The sequence below is a fragment of the Microcebus murinus genome, chromosome 1 (genome assembly GCF_040939455.1).
Source record: "Microcebus murinus isolate Inina chromosome 1, M.murinus_Inina_mat1.0, whole genome shotgun sequence".
Classification (NCBI taxonomy): Eukaryota; Metazoa; Chordata; class Mammalia; order Primates; family Cheirogaleidae; genus Microcebus; species Microcebus murinus.
Genome location: NC_134104.1, coordinates 3,169,039 through 3,187,304, shown reverse-complemented (window position 1 = coordinate 3,187,304; position 18,266 = coordinate 3,169,039). Strand labels below are relative to the sequence as shown.

General features: G+C 46.4%; 1 protein-coding gene across 7 annotated transcripts in view; it reads left to right on the top strand.

Annotated features, from left to right (window-relative positions):
• The window catches only part of SLC37A1 (solute carrier family 37 member 1), a 74,774-nt gene that overhangs the window by 2,439 nt on the left and 54,069 nt on the right, over positions 1 to 18,266 (top strand). For 3 of the 7 annotated variants that reach the window (XM_012779133.3, XM_012779132.3, XM_012779130.3), the window contains exons 2-3: positions 71 to 134; positions 16,812 to 17,045. In XM_012779133.3, the coding sequence (XP_012634587.1) occupies positions 16,990 to 17,045 (56 nt within the window). In that variant the 5' untranslated portion in view covers positions 71 to 134; positions 16,812 to 16,989. Of the gene's footprint in view, positions 1 to 70; positions 135 to 11,813; positions 11,956 to 12,536; positions 12,615 to 13,200; positions 13,378 to 16,811; positions 17,046 to 18,266 lie in introns of those variants that run through there. The other 4 variants (XM_012779135.3, XM_012779131.3, XM_012779137.3 and 1 more) reach the window with 3 other exon arrangements.

Here is an 18,266-nt window from a genome sequence, read left to right as displayed (position 1 = left end):
ACTGAGATGTACTGGGACAGTGGGGAAGAAAATTAAGACTCTAAATACATATTATTGCATTGCCTCCTAGAATGGCCATGCCCATCGTACTCTCACCAGCACAGAGTATGTGACTCGTTGCTCCCTCACCCACTGTAAGTCATTTTTCTTCTTTACTAATCTGATGGGCAAAGCAGCATTTCATAGTGGCTTTAGTTTGTGTTTCCGTGGTTATTTGTAAGGATAAGTATTTTTTCCTCAAACACTTATTTTTCAGCTATGGCAACTATTGTTAATTATTTAGATTATTTTTCTATAAGATACTCTCATATATCTATATATGTTGTTCTTTCTCTACCTGTGAACAATTCTTGAACTTTAATACCTTACTCAGATGTAACATTCCCAGCGATGCCTTCTATAGCTGTTTCCAGCCTCCTCTTACCATCTCCCTGGTTGTGCTTCTATTCTCCCTACACGATTGTGACTGTGTTTCCAGGTCAGCTTCCCTAAGTGCTTTCAGGACCTCCACCCCACAGTCTAGCACAGAGCCTGACACATAACAGATGCTCAAATTATTAAATATTACTGAATACCCTTAGAAAACTGGGAATACTGTAAAGTGTAATGAGGACAGTAAAGATGTCCAATAATCTCACTTCCCAGAGACAGCCATTACTAACATTTTCCTTTTTTTTTTCCCCTTATTTTCTTTCTTTCTCACTTTTTTTTGAGACAGGGTCTCACTCTGTTGCCCAGGCTGGAGTGCAGTGGCATCATTCATAGCTCACTGCAACCTCAACCTCAACTCCTGGGCTCAAGCTAATCTTGTTGTCTCAGCCTCCCAAGTAGCTGGGACTTCAGGCATGTGCCACCACACTCAGCTGATTTTTCAATTTTTTGTACAGACAGGGTCTCACTATGTTGCCCAGGCTGGTCTTGAACTACTGCCCTCAAGGGATCCTCCTGCCTTCACCTCCCAGACTGTCAGGATTATAGGCATGAGCCACCAATCCTGGCCCATTACTGGTGTTTTGGTGTGAATACTTCCAGGCTTTTTAAATGCATACATATTTTTACTTCATTGGAATCATCCCATTTATCACTTACCATTATCACATATCTTTATGTAGTGAACATGTCTAAATTTTTTCAAAAGTATAAAAGACAATAGTATTTCACCTTGAGGATATACCAAAATTATTATGACTCAGTGTTGGATAAAAGAATGGATGAATATGTTTAACATAAATTTAAAGAAAGTAGGGTGTATTACTTAAGGAAATGATACTCCATTTTGCTTTTAAGAAAATGTTTCAGGGCTGGGCGCAGTGGCTCACGCCTGTAATCCTAGCACTCTGGGAGGCCGAGGCGGGTGGATTGCTCAAGGTCAGGAGTTCAAAACCAGCCTGAGCAAGAGCAAGACCCCATCTCTACTATAAATAGAAAGAAATTAATTGGCCAACTAATATATATAGAAAAAAAAATTAGCCGGGCATGGTGGCGCATGCCTGTAGTCCCAGCTACTCGGGAGGCTGAGGCAGGAGGATCGCTTGAGCCCAGGGGTTTGAGGTTGCTGTGAGCTAGGCTGACGCCACAGCACTCACTCTAGCCTGCGCAACAAAGTGAGATTCTGTTTCCAAAAAAAAAACAAAAAAAGAAAGAAAGAAAGAAAATGTTTCAGGTGTTGTTTCTTAGTATCTCATTCATACTTAAGTGACTACCAAACGTATCCCCTCCGCTCTGGGTGCTGTCGCTGTCCTCTTCTTGTGGCACCAGCATACCTGCTTGTTTGAATTGTCTTTCTCTTCCCATTTTTAATGATCTATTTAGTAGTTGCTAGAACAACCTCAAAGCAGTTGTGGATCAAATATAGTGTCAGAAGAGCTGAACGAATCATTTCCCCCTCCCTCTACAAAGAGGAGAGCCAGGAAGGTTTTAACCACTTCGGTACGAGCATCGACTATAGTCGATAGCCATAGATGAACATGCACAGCCGAGCGTCGGCTTTAGCCAACAGCCATGATGTGACTTTTCTAATTTTTCATTTATCAAAATAAAATTGTGAACATTTAAACATAACGTATTGAAACATACATGTATATGTTACCTATTCTGATTTACATTACAAGTAAAGCTGCCTGTAAAGTAAAACAAGCTTTCAGTGCTTTAAATCTTTCCTCATCACACAAGAGCAAAACAGACTCGTCGTCAATGCACAGCATAAACTATCGTGCGGACTGAGTGCCTGCTGTGGGCAAGGTTTTGCAGCCGGTGAGCGCCATACCAAAGTGGTTAAACTGGGCTGGTGGTTTTCCGTTCCCTAGAACTGGCTTTGCACCATCACTGATTCTGCATTGAAAAGAGTACCAGGCTGGGATCCACTTTGGGCCATGCTGGGCCCCTGACAACCATGTCCTGGAACTATTGGAACAAGCTCAGTGCTGCTGATCTATGACACTAGGGACAGAGTCTCATTGCAGAGACCCTAAATGAGTTTCCCCACTGAACAAGACTGGAAATGTATAATAGAAATATGCATTTACTAAAGGAGACAAGCAAAGATTATTTCATTTAGAATGTGATTTGCCAATGTTTTCCTTTGATTACTTGTTCCCTCGGTATGTGGGAAATATTATGACTTTCTTTTTAGCAATTCTGTGTATTGACACATTTAAAGAGGGTCCTCACAGAAGGGCTCCAGGCTTTAGAGGGGCTAGAAATGGGGGAGCTGGCCTGGTCATCTTGACCATGGACTCAGTTCCAAGGATACGTTGGAGGAGAGAAGCCTAGGGGTTATGTCTTAGGAAAACTCTCTGGAGTAGAGAGGTGGTTGGGCTTTACTTAGGTTGTTTTCTTCTCCTTAATCCTGAACATCTCTTCAAGCTAAATGGCAGAAACTGGACATCAAGGTATGTGTCTAGTTCCAGAGACTTCTCTGTGACTTTCCCAGGATCCCAAAATATTTATAGTAAGTTTGGAATAAAAATTTGAGCCTGTATCTTCATATTCCAGATCTTATGCCTTGTTTTGTTGTTGTTGTTCTGTGCTAGGCCAGTATTCACTGTGAAATCTTAACTAGATGCTCAAATATATGAGCATGAGTGATATTAAAGAAAAAAAATACCGTATTCAAGAAATTGCATTTATTACTGAGTTACAGAAGTCTATTTTTAGAAAGTATTTCAAGTATAAGGGTTAAAACAAGATCTCAGCTATAGAAGTTAAAGCTGTAAGTGAACGGGAAAGGCATAGCTGCCTGTAGGAACCCAGGGCTCCTGCCTCCTGACAGCCACAGCGAAGGCCAAGGCCTTCGGGGCAGGCTGTGTGGGACTGGCGTCATCAGCTGTCCCCCCTGGGAGTGAGGGAGGAGCCTCTCCATCCAAAGCCACCATCTCTCCCTGACTCTGCCTTGGGTGGGAATGGATGGGCAACCCTGGTGAGACCACTGAGTTTTGGTGTAGAAGATAGTTGTAATTCCATTCTCCCACCAGGCTATTGCACACTGTTTAAAATAGTGCCCTCTCTTTATAAATTGTCAAATACAGGCCCGGAGGTAACTTTAAAGTGTAACCACACTTTGATTTCAGCCACATATTTTACCAAACCAGGACTGCACTGAAAAATGTTGAGTCTTTTTGAAAACTGCATAAAATTTTTCCAACTTACCACATTTATCTGTACTAGCTCAGCTGCAGGAATGACTGCTTAGTCGATGAGTCCAATTTCCAATTTCCGTGAACCTGACTTCACACTACCTATAGGCTTAAAATCAAGAGGAATTTATAACAGATGGGCCCAGGCAAGAAGTTAGCCCCAGAGTGGAGCTTGACTGTGGAGGAACACTTCACTGAAGGAAATATAAGTCTCTGAATTCAGTTCAAGGCTTTATACAAGCCCCACTTCAGTTAGAATCCAATCACTCCCTAAAGACACTTGAGTACTCTCTCAGTAACTGCTTCACTTACCACACACAGAAGAAAAACAAGAAAGAGACTACTAGGAAACATTGCCAAGGAGTCTTAGAAACAGGAACATCTGTCAACCTATCATATACAGATAGTTTAAGGGGGGCTGCACTTGTAATTGGGCAGTTGCCTCTTCTTTATTTCAGGACACTTGCAAAGCTCCTCTCCCCAAAATTGAGGTATCACAGTGTCTAAAATTCTACCACCAAAAAGTCATTACCTAAATTAAGCACAGCCCTCTCTCTTATTTACATTGTTTCTATATTTTATTTACAAATACATCCCTATAGTTTTATTTTATTTTTTTTTTTTTTGAGACAGAGTCTCGCTTGTTGCCCAGGCTAGAGTGAGTGCCATGGCGTAGGCCTAGCTCACAGCAACCTCAAACTCCTGGGCTCAGGCGATCCTTCTGCCTCAGCCTCCTGAGTAGCTGGTACTACAGGCATGCGCCACCATGCCCGGCTAATTTTATATATATATATATTAGTTGGTCAATTAATTTCTTTCTATTTATAGTAGAGACGGGGTCTCGCTCTTGCTCAGGCTGGTTTCGAACTCCTGACCTCGAGCAATCCGCCCGCCTCAGCCTCCCAGAGTGCTAGGATTACAGGCATGAGCCACCGCGCCCGGCTTCTATAGTTTTAAAATCAGATGTTACTAAAAGGTATATTATGACAAACCACTGGGCCTGGTGTCATCTCTCCAACTCCTCTCATTCCCCAACCAATTTCTATTTTCACCCTTTCCTCTGGAAGTTCCATATGCCAGATTTAGAAAAATATTCTGAGTATACAATTATTTTCATGTCCAATTTTAGACTACTTCTATGGACCTCTTGTTTTTTTTTTTGTTTTGTTTTTTTTTGAGACAGAGTCTCGGTTTGTTGTCCAGGCTAGAGTGAGTGCCGTGGCGTCAGCCTAGCTCACAGCAACCTCAAACTCCTGGGCTCGAGCGATCTTTCTGCCTCAGCCTCCCGAGTAGCTGGGACTACAGGCATGCGCCACCATGCCCGGCTAATTTTTTTTATATATATATATCAGTTGGCCAATTAATTTCTTTCTATTTATAGTAGAGACGGGGTCTCGCTCTTGCTCAGGCTGGTTTTGAACTCCCGACCCTGAGCAATCCGCCCGCCTCGGCCTCCCAAGAGCTAGGATTACAGGCGTGAGCCACCGCGCCCGGCCCGGACCTCTTGTTTTAAAGATAGGATCCAGTGCTCTTACATCCCTGCCACTTCCCCTGACCCAGTGGGACCAACAGATGTAGCCCACTCCGCATGACTCTTTTGACGGTTCATGGCCACTGCCTACTCCTTCTGATCAAGAAGGACAGTGCTTTGGGGTAAACAGAGCTTTCATACATGAATCAACTAGGGAGATAATTAAGAGTATTGCAACTGACATAGGGCTGGGGGCATTGCCAGTCTCTTCTCCGGGCTCCTTGGGGACTGGGAAGGCCTGCTACTACACACCTAGTCGTGTGTGTGTGTGTGTGTGTGTGTGTGTGTGTGTGTGTGTGTGTCTGTGGATTGGGCTATGGTTCCTCACTATGTGGACACTTGTCAGTCTTATGACCATAGGCCTAGCACATTGCCTAGAATACACAGCACACTTAATAATGGGAGGCTTTGTCATCTATTCATTATCAGTAACCCTGGTAATTGAACATAGATCTTCCCTGCTCACCAGTTAGCATACCATATGGCTAGAATTCTTGCTTTTTGGTCAGTGGAGATAAACATGAGCTTCTTTTCTCCATTTTAAGTAGTCGGGTTCTGATTTTCCCTCTTCTTATCTCTTTAATAATGTTTAATGCTTTTGTGCTTTCTAAGCATGAGGCATTTTCTTGAGCTGTGAAACCCAGTATCCTCAAAGTGCCCTTCAGGGAAACCTGAGTCCTTTGTCAAGGAGGGGCTGCTTTGGCCTTGCCCAGCCTCCTCTGGGGAATGTGCTCCTCACCTTGGTGGCACACTCACCCTGCTCTTGGTGAAAAGAGTGAAAAAAGCCTATGCAACTTGTAGGACTTCATCAAGCAAACCAAAATAGGCATTATGGGCTTCCCAAAAGGAGAAGAGAAAGAAAAAGGGGCAGAAAGGTTATTTAAAGAAATAATGATAGAACACTTCCCAAATCTGGAGAAGGAAATGAATGTTCAGATCCAGGAGTCCCAAAGAATCAAAAATAGACTAAATATAAAGAGAATTGTTCGTGGTCATTTCATTAACAGAAAGAAAAAGGAAAAAAAAAGAACTTGGCCAGGTGCAGTGGCTCACACCTGTAATCCTGGCACTTTGGAGGGCTGAGTTAGGAGGATGAGGAGTTCAAGATTAGCCTGAGCAACATAGTGAGACCCCATCTCTACAAAAAATAGAAAAAGTTAGGTGTGGTGGTGCACACCTGTAGTCCAAGCTACTGGAGAGACTGAGGCAGGAGGATCACTTGAACCCAGGAGTTTGAGGTTACAGTGAGCTGTGATGATGCCAGTGCACTCCAGCTTGGGTGACAGAACAAGACCCTGTCTCAAAAAAAAAAAAAAATCTTCACTAAGATACATTATAATCAAATTCTCAAAAGTCAAAGGCAAAAAGGAAATTCTAAAAGCAGCAAGAGAAAAGCAATTTGTGACCCTACAAGACTGTCAGTGGATTTCTCAGCATAATCCTTGCAGGCCAGGAGGGAATGGGATGATATATTCAAAGTACTGAAAGAAAACTGCCAACCAAGAATATTATACCCATCAAGGTTGTCCTGCAGACATGAAAGACAGATAAAGACTGTCCCAGATAAAAGCTGTGGGAGTTCATCACCACTAGACCTACTTTACAAGAAATTCTAAAAAAGTTCTTCAAGTTGAAATAAAAAGGATGCTAACTAACAGCATGAAAACATAGGAAAGTCTAAAACTCACTGTACAGGTAAAAATACAGTCAAATTCAGAATATGCTAATACTGCAATGGTGGTATGTAAATTACTTTTAACTCTAGGATAAAAGTTCAAAGACAAAGGTATTAAAATAATTATAGCTACAAGAATTTGTTAATGGATACACAATTGTAACATTGTAACATCAATATAAAATAGGAGGAGAAGTTAAAGTGTAGTATTTCAGTATATGGCCAAAGTTTTTATCAACTTAAAACAGAGTAATATAAGATGTTTTATGTACACATCATGGTAACCACAAAACAAAAACCTGTGATATATACACAAAAGATAAAGAGAAATGGATCCAAGGGTACTACTATCATAAAAAAAGATTGTCACATCATAAAGGAAGATAGCAAGAGGGGAAGAAAGTGTCAATGGAAAAAAAGCCAAACTCTATAAAACAATTTTAAAGAGATTTACTCTGAGCCAAATTTGAGGACCATGACCAGGAGCCACACCCAAGAAGCCTTGAGCAAGTGGACTCGGTATGGCTGAGTTACAGTTTGGTTTTATACATTTCAGGGAGACAGGGGTTACAGGTAAAGTCATAAATCAATTATATGGGAGGCATACATTGGTTCGCCCGAAAAGGTGGGCCATTTAAGATTCTTTGGCTTGTAATTTGTTAAAGACATGAAGCTTTGGGCTTGGAATGTTTTAAGATAATGAGATCTGTTAATCAGAGACCAGCCACAAGACACAGATTTGTTGTGTAAATTGAGGACCTGCAGGTGTGTCTTGCAGACCCTTAGGCCTGTTAATGGGTTACAAAGGATGTCCCCAAGAAGAAAGCGGGGAAGCATGATGAGGCATGTCTTGTCTGACCTCCCTCCACCTGGCAGACAACTTAGGATATTCCTTTGGCCACCAGGGAGTCCATTCAGTCAGCCAGTGGAGGTTGAGCCTTAAGATTTTATTTTAGTTGACAAAAGCAGCAAAGGAACAAAAAAGCAGCCAGAAGATAATTTTGATATGGCAGCAGTAAGTCCTTACCTATCAATAATTACTTTAAATGTAAATGGATTAAACTTTTCAATCATGTTAACGGAAAAAATCTAAACTCTGTGAAATAATTTTAAAGAGATTTATTCTGAGCCAAATTTGAGGACCATGACCCGGAGCCACTGCCAAGAGGCCTTGGGCAAGTGGACTCGCTGTGGCTGGGTTACAGTTTGGTTTTTATACATTTTAGAGACAAGGGTTATGGGTAAAGCCATCAATCAATGTGTGGGAGGTATACATTGGTTTGGCCCAAAAAGGAGGGCCATCTCAAATCGGGGGCTTACAGGTTATAGGTGGGTTTAAAGATTCTTTAGATTGTAATTGGCTAAAGACATGAAGCTTTGTCTAAAGAGGTGGAATGTTTTAACATAAACTGTTTACCAGAGGTAAGCCACCATTTGTTGCAAATAGAAGGCCTGCAGGTTTGTCTTGCATTCCCTTAGGCCTGTTAATGGGTTACAAAGGAAGTCTCTAAGAAGGGAGGGGGGCATGATAAGGCCTGTCTGACCTCTCTCCTCCTGGCAGGCAACTTTGCCCTTGAATATTCCTCTGGCCACGAGGGGGTCTATTCAGTCAGCCGGTAGGGGTTGAGGATTTTAGTTTACAATCAAAAGATGTAAATGGCCAAATGGATTAAAAAAAAAAAAACAAGATCTAACTCTATGCTACCTACAAGAGACTCACCTTAGCTTTAAGGATTCACACAGGCTGTAAATGAAGGGATGTAAAAAGATATTCCATGCAAATGCTAACCAAAAGAGAACAGAGGTGGCTATACTAATATCAGATAAAATAGACTTTAAGTCAATAACTGTCACAGAAATAAAAAAAGATTACTATATAATTGTAAAGGAGTAGATCTATCAAGAGGAAATAACAATTGTAAGTGTACATGCACCCAACATCAAAGTACCTAAATATAAAGCAAATACAGCATAGTCAAGGAAGAGATAGCAATATGGCAATAGCAGAGAATTCAGTACTTCCTTGTCAACCATGGATAGATCATCCAGACAGAAAATCAACAAGGAAACAGTGGACTTAACATTACAGACCAAATGGACCTAGCAGGCGTTTACAGAACCTTCCCTTCAGCAGCAGCAGAATGCACATTCATGTGTACACACAGCATTCTCCAGCACAGATCATATGTTATGCCACAAAAAAAGTTCTAACAAATTTAGGAATATTGAAATCATATCAATTATCTTTTCCAACCTCAATAGTATGAAACTAGAAATCAATAACAGGAGGAAATATTGGAAAAGCAACAAATATGTGGAAATTAAACAACACACTCTTAAAACAGCCAATGGGCCAAAGAAGAAATCAAAAGGGAAATCAGAAAGTATCTTGAGACAAATGAAAATGGAAACAACATTGCAAAAGGGAAGTTTGTAAAGAAAGTGTGTTGTACATCCACAGAATGCAGTGCTATTCAGCCTTACAGAAGAGGAAAATCCTATCATTTGCAGCAACATAGATGAACCTGAAGGACATAAAGCTAAGTGACATAAGCCAGCCACAGAAAAGCAGATACTGGGTGATCCTACTTACCTGTGGAATCTGCCACAGCCAGACTCAGAGGCCGCGCATAGAATAAATGGTGTTCACCATGGCTGGCGGGTGGGGGAACTGGGGTGCTGTTGGTCAAAGGGTATAAAGTTTCTCTCAGGCAGATTCAATAAGTCTGGAAAGCTAAGTGACTGCACGGAGTGAATGAATGCAGTATGAGATAGTACAGAGTTATCCTGATGTTTTTCATAACATTTTCTCCCATAAAAATCATAATATTTGCATGGCACACTGGGGTAGAACCTGTGACTAACATTAATACAGCATTAATACATTAATACATCTATACAGCACAGTGACTAACATTAATAATGTATACTTGAAATTTGCAAGAAGAATACATCTTAAATGTTCTCACTACCAAAAAAAGAAAAAATACCTGTGAGGTGATGGATATATTAATTAGCTTGATTGTGGTAATCATTTCACAGTGTAGACATATATCAAAAATCACATCGTACACCATAAATGCATTCAATTTTTGTTAGTTATCCGTAAGTAAAGCTAGGAGGAAAAGAAACTGTCTCCGTGATGGTGGTGTCCAAGATCCCCCAGCTGTTCTGAGCTCATTTGATAGCCTCTCAAGCACAAAACCCATACGTTCACTGGAGCAACCCCAAGTTTTCATTCCAAAATGTGAAATGTTTTCCTTGGACATTTTATGCAAATTTTTAACTTCTTTAATAGATTTTCAAATGTTATAATCATATAAAAGATTACTATAAAAAGGCTAATATTTTATAAAGATTAATATTCTTTATAAAATTAAAACATTAATATTTTCAGCAAATATATAGCCCATTCAGATCCCCTCTGGTCTACCCCAGTGTGCCATGCAAATATTATGATTTTTATGGGAGAAAATGTGAAAAACATCAGGATAACTGTGTACTGTCTCACACTGCATTCATTCACTCCGTGCGTGCTTCTGAGGAAGGGCAGGATACTGGATCCCTTGGGCCCAGTTCACTGTGGTGAGTTGGGATGAGCTGATACAAGTGCAGTGACCCACGAGCAGAGGAACATTCGAAGGGGCTCTCTAAGTTTGAGCTGCCTAGGAGAATCTGAGGTCGGGAAGGCCAAGGCAGGAGCATCAGTGAACACACACATTCTTGGAAACTAAAGAGCTATCCGAAGCTCTCCCAGTGTACTTCCTGAGCTGTCACCTAGTGTGGAGTTGGCAGTCGTCCTATCTCCGTCCCAGGATGCGGAAGCAGGTGGGCTGCCCTCTTCCAGCTGCAGTGGAGAAATCTCCCTCTGGGAGAACCGTCACACACGTCCACCACAGCCAGCCTGCCACAAAGCCTCCTGCGGACCTCCAGGGAGGCTAGGCTGAGGGACTGGACGTTAAAACGTGACCTGGGGTCTTACCGTGGCTGAGCATGGGGAATGGCTGTGTGTGTTTTCTCTCTGCACAAGAGAGCAATACAGTGAGGGGCAGCACAGAGGCCAGGCTGGGTGTGGCAGTGGACAGTCTGCTGGTGAGCCTTGCTGGCCCTGGCGTGGGGAGGGCAGGTGAGCCCAGACTTCCATCCCAATGAAGCCACTGCTGTGCAGGAACTTTCCACCTCTGCTGGAGTTCTGGTACTGCCGTAGTTTGCAGTGGGCCTGACCACATCTGATCAAATAAACATGTGTAGCGCTGGAAAAAAAAAAAAAAAAGGGAGAGATTCCATTGCAAAAAGTGCTTTCAGGCCTTGTTTCTCACTACTGAGAAATTTGGTCTTATTCCTGTAGGTGACAGGATGCCCTGGAGGTTTCTTATCAGGAAAGACAAAACCAGATTTTGCTTCAGGAGGTAGGAGAGCATTTGAGGCAGCTCAGGGTGGATTGCTTGAGGAAGAGCTTGGAAGTGAGAAGGCTGTTGCACAGGTTAGGTGAGAAAGGAGCAGCCCCGAGCAGAACCAGTGGCTAGGGAGGGGAGATGGCTTGGAGAGCTAGATGCCAGCCGTGGTGTTGGACTGGTTCGGGGTCACCAGGAATGGAGAGTCAGAAAGGAGAGGTCTAGGAGAGTGGAGCCTAGCAGCCCTGGGCCTTCTCACTGGTAAGATGCAGGGCAAAGTGGGCAGGTTTCCTTTGGGGATGCGGAATGCCTCTCAAAAGCCTAAAGAAGTTGTGGATTTGCCGCTACCCAGTTCACCAAAATAAAACAGGCACAGATATGAGTGTTCCAGAAATGGAGCAGGGCCCCAGGGGGAAACTGTGAGGCCTGCAGGGGAGGGAGGCCTTCTCCTGCCCCTCTGAAGAGGGGGGCTCAAGGTGCCTGAGGGGAGGGCCCTGGGGTGCTGTCCAAACAGATCTGTTTGGGCATTTACAGCCAGGCCTTGGCCAGGTTTTATCCTTAAGCATTGTTTTAACCAGGGGCAGTTTCCAGGGAGGGGCCCTCCTGGAGGAGCTGGCTTTGGATGCTGTGCCCTGTGTCAGCTGTGGTGTTCTGCGGTGCCCCTAGGAGAATACTCAGGCCCCTCTCAGGAGGGGGCCCAACGTCAATTTTTGAAGAGAGGTGAGAGTGGGACTTGGAGAACAGTTGTTCCTGGGGGAAGTGGGGCCCCATGCTGGCTTCTCCAGCCTAGCCATGTGAGCTGTACGTGTCACACAAGTACAGGTGCCACACAGGTCGGCTCAGCACAGCCACATCCGTGAGCCCCATTTTCCCTCATAGAATGCTAGCATGGTTCTGACCCTTGGCAGAACACAATAGGAACCAAAACCAGGAGTCCAGGAAAGACCCTCTAAAGCGGGAGGACACTGAGGGGCCAGTCCTTCCTGGGGACGTGTGGCGATTTGCCGCTGGGTAAGCTCTGCCTTGAGGACAAAGGGCCTGCGGTGCCAAGGTTGCGGGGGAGCTCTGCGCTGGCGGCTGGGGTGCTCCCCGGAGATCAGCAAATGCTCCTGCGCCCTGCCGAGCCGCGAAGGCGCCTGCGATGACCTGGGGGCGCCCCGCCCGGCGTCCCCCGGGCGTCTGCGACCTGGGGCGCAGGGGTCGGGCGCACCCGGGTGGGGCGAGCGGGAGGGGGAGGAGCGCGCGGCCGGGCCGGCGCCCCGCAGGCCGGGGAAAGCGAAAGGGCGGCGGGGCCTCCAGCGCGCCGCTCCAGGAAGTCGCGAGCAGGAAGCGCCCGCGGCGGCCGGTCTGGCTGCGGTGCGCGAGCCTCGGCGGCGCAGGTGAGGCGCGGGCCCGGGCCGGAGGCGGCCGGGCGGCCGGGACCCCCCAACGCCCGCACCTGCGGGGTCCGCAGCACGCGGGAGTTGCACCTGCTGCCGCGGGCGCCGCCCCCGCACCCTGCGCGCCCCGAGCTTGGCCCCTCTCCGCCTTCTCTCTCTCTCTCTCTCTCTCTTTTTTCCGGTTTGGTTTGGGGTTTTTGGAGGGCCGGGGCTGGTCTCAAGCTGCTTTCGCTGAGGGAAGTCTTTGAAATTCGGGATCTACGAGAGTGGCCCTAGGCGACAATGCCGGCACTCGCGGACCCGGGCGACGCCGGCGCCCCGGCAAGCAGAGGCAGAGCCGGCGGGTGCTGGCCGGCGGCCGCTCCCCGAAGCCCCGGCGGGGCCGAGCTTAGCTGCCTGCCGGCCCGCGCCGCGGTGACAGCTGGGGTCTAGGGCCGGCGGGAAGGGACCCGCGCATTGTCTCCGCGAGGGGACGTGGGCGTGCCCGCCGAGCTCGCCTCCTCCGGGACGGCCGCGGGGAGGGGCCGCCGCAGAGCGACCTCCGGCGGGCTCGGAGCGCGCGCCCTGGGCCTGCGAGGTGCCTGTCTGCCGAGCGGCTGGTTCCCGAAGCCCGGGGGCCTCCGGGCGGCGCGAGTGACAGCGGCCTTCTGGGGTTTGAATTAAGGGCTTAAAACGCCAGAACGTGCCCCTGCCGCTGGCCACCAGCCCTCCAACCCCAGCAGCCCTCGCCCCGATCCCAGTGACCCAGGAGGCTCAGGCCAAGGTTTGCTTTTGAACGGAGGGTGCTGGGAGCCCTCCCCCCACCCCGCCCCCAGGTTTGAATTTCTGAGGGAGGGGTTCCAAAGCCTGTCTTCTCCTGGTCTCCGTAGCTCACTACCTGCCTGATTGCCTTTGAACTTCAGTTGTCTGCAATTGTGTGACTGGGTAAATAGACTTTCCCCATCGTCTCTTCGCTAATCCCCTTTTAGAGCAACCTGGGAAACCCTGGTCCCTAGACCCGTTTCGCCTTGTAGTTTGGGGACTGCATTTACAGGTTTTGTTTTGAGGAGACCAGGTTAGATGTTCTGTTTGTTGTGGGGAGGAGGGAGGTGGTGTGAATGGAATTCACATTCCTTGTTGTACCTAAGCCAAAGAAAAGTATATTGACCATTCCCATTGATGTTTAATATGGAGCAGAGCCTTTAAAAGCACAAAGCCATAGAAAGTGCTTACTCTGGGAAGGAAATTGTATTCTGTCTCTTGATTACAAAAAAGAACAATGCATGGCAACTTTTTGGGGGGACATGCATTCCTCACTCATCTTTGCCTTTAAAAATGAGACCCAGTTTAAAAATTTTGCCATTAAGTAAATTTAAAATCTCTGCGGTGCTGCTTGGATTAGGAGCAGTGGCACTTCGGCCCTGGAAAGACCCTTTCAACATTAAATGTCTTGCTGTTTACTGACTTTTTAGCCTGATTGTTGAACCTCTGCAGAGTGGAGGAGCTTATCTAGGGGGGCACATCATCACATGGGTGGGTCTGAGGGTGTGGCTTTCAGATGTGTGTGTCCCTCCACTCAGTCCACATTGCAGCTGCCTCGGTTGGGCTTTTTTAAGAAGACAGGTGCCACATCATGTGTTTTACAGATTTTAATAGAGATGCTCAACTGAGATGCTTCCTAAGTTGCTCTTTGACAGTACAGTGAGATCGGACATTCTGACACTTTTCCCCAGTGGGGTGGTAAGTTCCAGGGGAGCCTATAAAGAGAGACTTTTAAAACGTACTTGGGCTGTGTGTCAAAACCAGGGTTTAAACCAAGTGACTTGCTGGAGTTCTGCTGCCCTCACTCTGCAGGGGAAGGGGAGGAGGAAGGGTGGCTGGAGAGAGGTGACTGAGGGAAACAGGACAGACTGGAATTTGCCCCAAGGATGATGGAGCTGACCTGGGCAGGCCGCCTTGCCTCATTTTTCTCCCCCATAACCAGCCCTGCACCACGTTGCTTTGTGGGTGCTGCAGACGCGAGGGAGGAGGGGCCTTGCTAAGCTGAGCTCTTAAAGTCCCAAATGTAAAATCACTATCTTTATGCATCTTAATTGCACACTGAGGATTTATAGCACTTTACTTTCACCCATTTTATAGGGGAAAGAGCTTGTCATTGTTTTAAAAGGAAATCAAGGAGGTTTTATTTTTCCTGTTGATTTTTCAGTACCTTCTGTGTCTTTTGTTGTCATAGGTGTTACCAAAGTTGCATTGAGGTTTTTATTTATTGAGTAGATGGCAATAGAGTATTTCCAGACAGGCTGGACACAGAGAAGCAGCATCTAAAAGGAAGCAGCTTTATTCTGACCACCCATTTGCAGGCATCATAAAAATTTAAACCAACTCTTTTACTCTAAAGTCATCATCACAAAATTGTTACTCAAAGTGTATCTGGGCCCAAACCAGAGTCCACTGATTTTTGAGCAGAATTTTAGCAAAACGTTTTTTTAAATCTAGAGGCTTCAGCAAAAGCAGTTTTGAAGCATCTGTGGTCATTTGTTGCACACGAGTTTCTTGAGCACTTGCTCTGTGCTAGGTTCTGAACTAGGAAATGGGAATAGGACAGTCACCTACTGTCCTGGGCCTTCCTCTCCTGAATTTACAAGAAGCGTAATGTCAGCTTGTATTAACTGAGCATTTGCTGCATTCCAGGCTCTGGGTAAGTGCTTTCAGCGGATTATCTCTCTGCAATTTTCTAGCACTGTAGGCACCATCATCGCAGCTGTCTAGCCCTGCAGGTGAGAGAGCAGAAAGGCTGTGAGTTGCCTGGGCCCACCCAGCCCAAGCTCAGCCTTGGGGGCAGGAGGCGTTCTGAATCGCACATGTTAAGGCCCTGTGGGGGCTTAGGAGAAAGGTGTGATTCTCCTGGCTGAAACAGACAGAGGAGATGGGGATGGCCTCTGGGATGAAGGACTTTGAATGTTTCTGTATAAGGTAGTATAGAGGAAAATCATCGAAGTGTGTGCGTTTTTTGAATGCTCACCCTGGAAGGAGGGCAAAGGGAATGTGGAGAACCAATTCTATTGTGGAAACACAGTGACCTAGGAATATGTCATGAACTTGGCTTTGGGGACAGGAGACCAGCCCAGCCTGGTGTGCTGGGCCCCTTCATGATTCTCAGGCCTCTCTACCCATTCCTTCCCATATCGCCCTGCCTTCACCCTGACTGCAACGAGGTGATTTTCCACAGCCTCTGAGGTGAGCACAGGCAATGACAAATGAGACAGACAGAGGCAAAGTTCATTCCAACGGCTTCAGGTGCATTTCTACTCAAATGGCAAAGCCACAATGAAACGATTGCCTTGATCTGCCCTCTTGTCCAGGCCTGCATTCTTCTGTCACTGGGCTCAAAGGTGGCCTGGTCCACTCTGGGCAGAACTGAGCAAGTCTGGTGCCCTGGCCTGCCCCGATAATTGGGCACACACTTGATCTTGTGTGAGTGTTTGTTCTGTGCAGTGTCACATTCAAGAGTGAGTGAGCTGCTCTCTGGATGCCTACCAGGTGAGCTCTATGGTTCCTTTTTAAAATTTTTTTTGAATTGACAAATTATAATTATACATATTCATGGGATAGGTAGTGATATTTCACACCTATAATGTGCAGTGATCAGATCACAGTAATTAGCACATCCATCCTACCAAATATTTTATCATTTCTTTCTGTTGGGAACATTCAGTGTGCTCCTTCCAGCTATTTGAAACTATATATTACTGTTAACTGTAGTCATCCTTCAGAGGTATAGAACACTGCAATTTATTCTGCCTGTCTAGCTATAGTTTTGTATCCTTTAATGAATCTCTCCCAATCTCTCCCTATCCCCTCCTCTTCGCAGCCTCTGGTGTCCTCTGTCCTACATTTTACTTCTGTGCATCATCAGAACATCATTTGAAATTCATCTCAGTGATCTTCGAGCAAACCGTGCTGAGGGCAGACACTCTGGTGGCACTCGCGGTGGGAGCCCCTCCTTGGCGGGAGCCCCTCCTTGGCAGGAACCCCTCCTTGGCGGGAGCCCCTCCTTGGCGGAGCCCCTCCTTGGCGGGAGCGCCTCCTCGTGTTGGAAGTCCGTTTTTGATCTGAACTGGTGCCACTGCTGCACAACCCCGTAGTTACTTCTGCCGGTGACTCTGACAGTGTCATTGTCAGAACACTGACTTTGGATGCCTCTCCTTCTCCTTATAGAGAGCAGAGCCACTGCCGGAAGGAAGAGGGGACGAGTCCCAGCGGGACGCTTCTCTGTGCGCTTTCCAGCCCGTGTAAGCCGCAGGTGCAGTTGAGGGCGAGCCTGGAGCCAGGATTGGTAACCTACATGTGAAGCATCTTATTTTGTGACGAGGCTCTATGGTCAGTGGCACCGTAAATGGCTCGACTCCCCGCCGGCATCCGCTTCATCGTCTCCTTCTCCAGGGACCAGTGGTAAGTGCTGGCAGCCCAGTGGCCTTTGGCCTGGTGCTGTGTGTGGGTGAGAGCCACTGTGCAAGTAGTTTCCTTGCCCCAATGTCATTGTGAAACACGTAAAAATTGGATCGGTGGCATCCCCCGTAACTGTTGAGTGGCTTGTTGGTGGTGGGAGTGGTGACCAGGACCATTGCTGAGTTGTCTGTCATCTTGGTGTTGACAGATACCGTTTGGACTCCCATGTGGCCGTCAGTAGTTTCTGTTACAGTCACGGTCCCCACAGAAACGTGGCCACTGACGACCAGCAGGATTATAAAACGGCTGTGGGTGAAATAAGTACATAACTCTGAGCCCAGACATGGCCTCACTGGGGCAGAACTTTCAAAGAGAAAATGAACTCGCAGCAAAGCTAGATGCAGACCGGAACACCATGTTCTGTCCAGAGAGCACCTCTCCTTGCATGCGCTGAGAACTCTTCTCTCAGGTGGATTTGTTAATCCCACACTCCTGGAAGGAAGCAGGTGCAGTCTCGAGCTGGGCTATCTGGCCTCTAACCCACCCTGCTGGTCTTTGTTGGGGAAAGAAACATATTTTTCTACTGTCAGGTCCAGTATTCGAGGGCCTGTGAATTAAACCGACAAAAGATAAATTAGCAAAAGAAAGGACAGATTTAATCAAGTATATATGAAAGGTGATAGGAAAACCTGACTCAAAGTGGCATTTAGAATTTGGGACTCATCTACCATCTTTAACAGGGGAAGGGGAGTGGGGGAAGGACAGCTAAGGGAAAACAAAGGGCTTTTTAGAAAGGTGAGTGGCTCCTAGGGGAACAGTCGGTGCTGTAATAATGTGTTTCTGTGTGGGGCAGGCTTCTCCTCTTCCTGGCGAGAGTCTCCTGGGTCCAGCGAGAGGGTTGATGACGGCTGAGTTCTCTGGGGAGGCTCTGCTTTTAGGCACGTACAAGATTTCAGGAACACAAATGCCTTCTGCTCAAAATGAGTTTGATGCCACGTGGCTTTCCTGGGCCGGTTTCTCTTCTTCACACCCACCTAGTCATGGCTTCCACCCCTTTTGCAGCTCCTCGGGCCCCACTGGGCCGTGGAGCTTCCCGGGCTCTCGGTCTCAGGTTTGACTTAAGGACATCGGGGCTATCTAACCAGTCGGCTTCCCTTCTTGACTCTAGTGTGCACTGGGAATCAGCCCCAGGTGCTAAATACTTAGGTTGTATTTAGTGAGTGT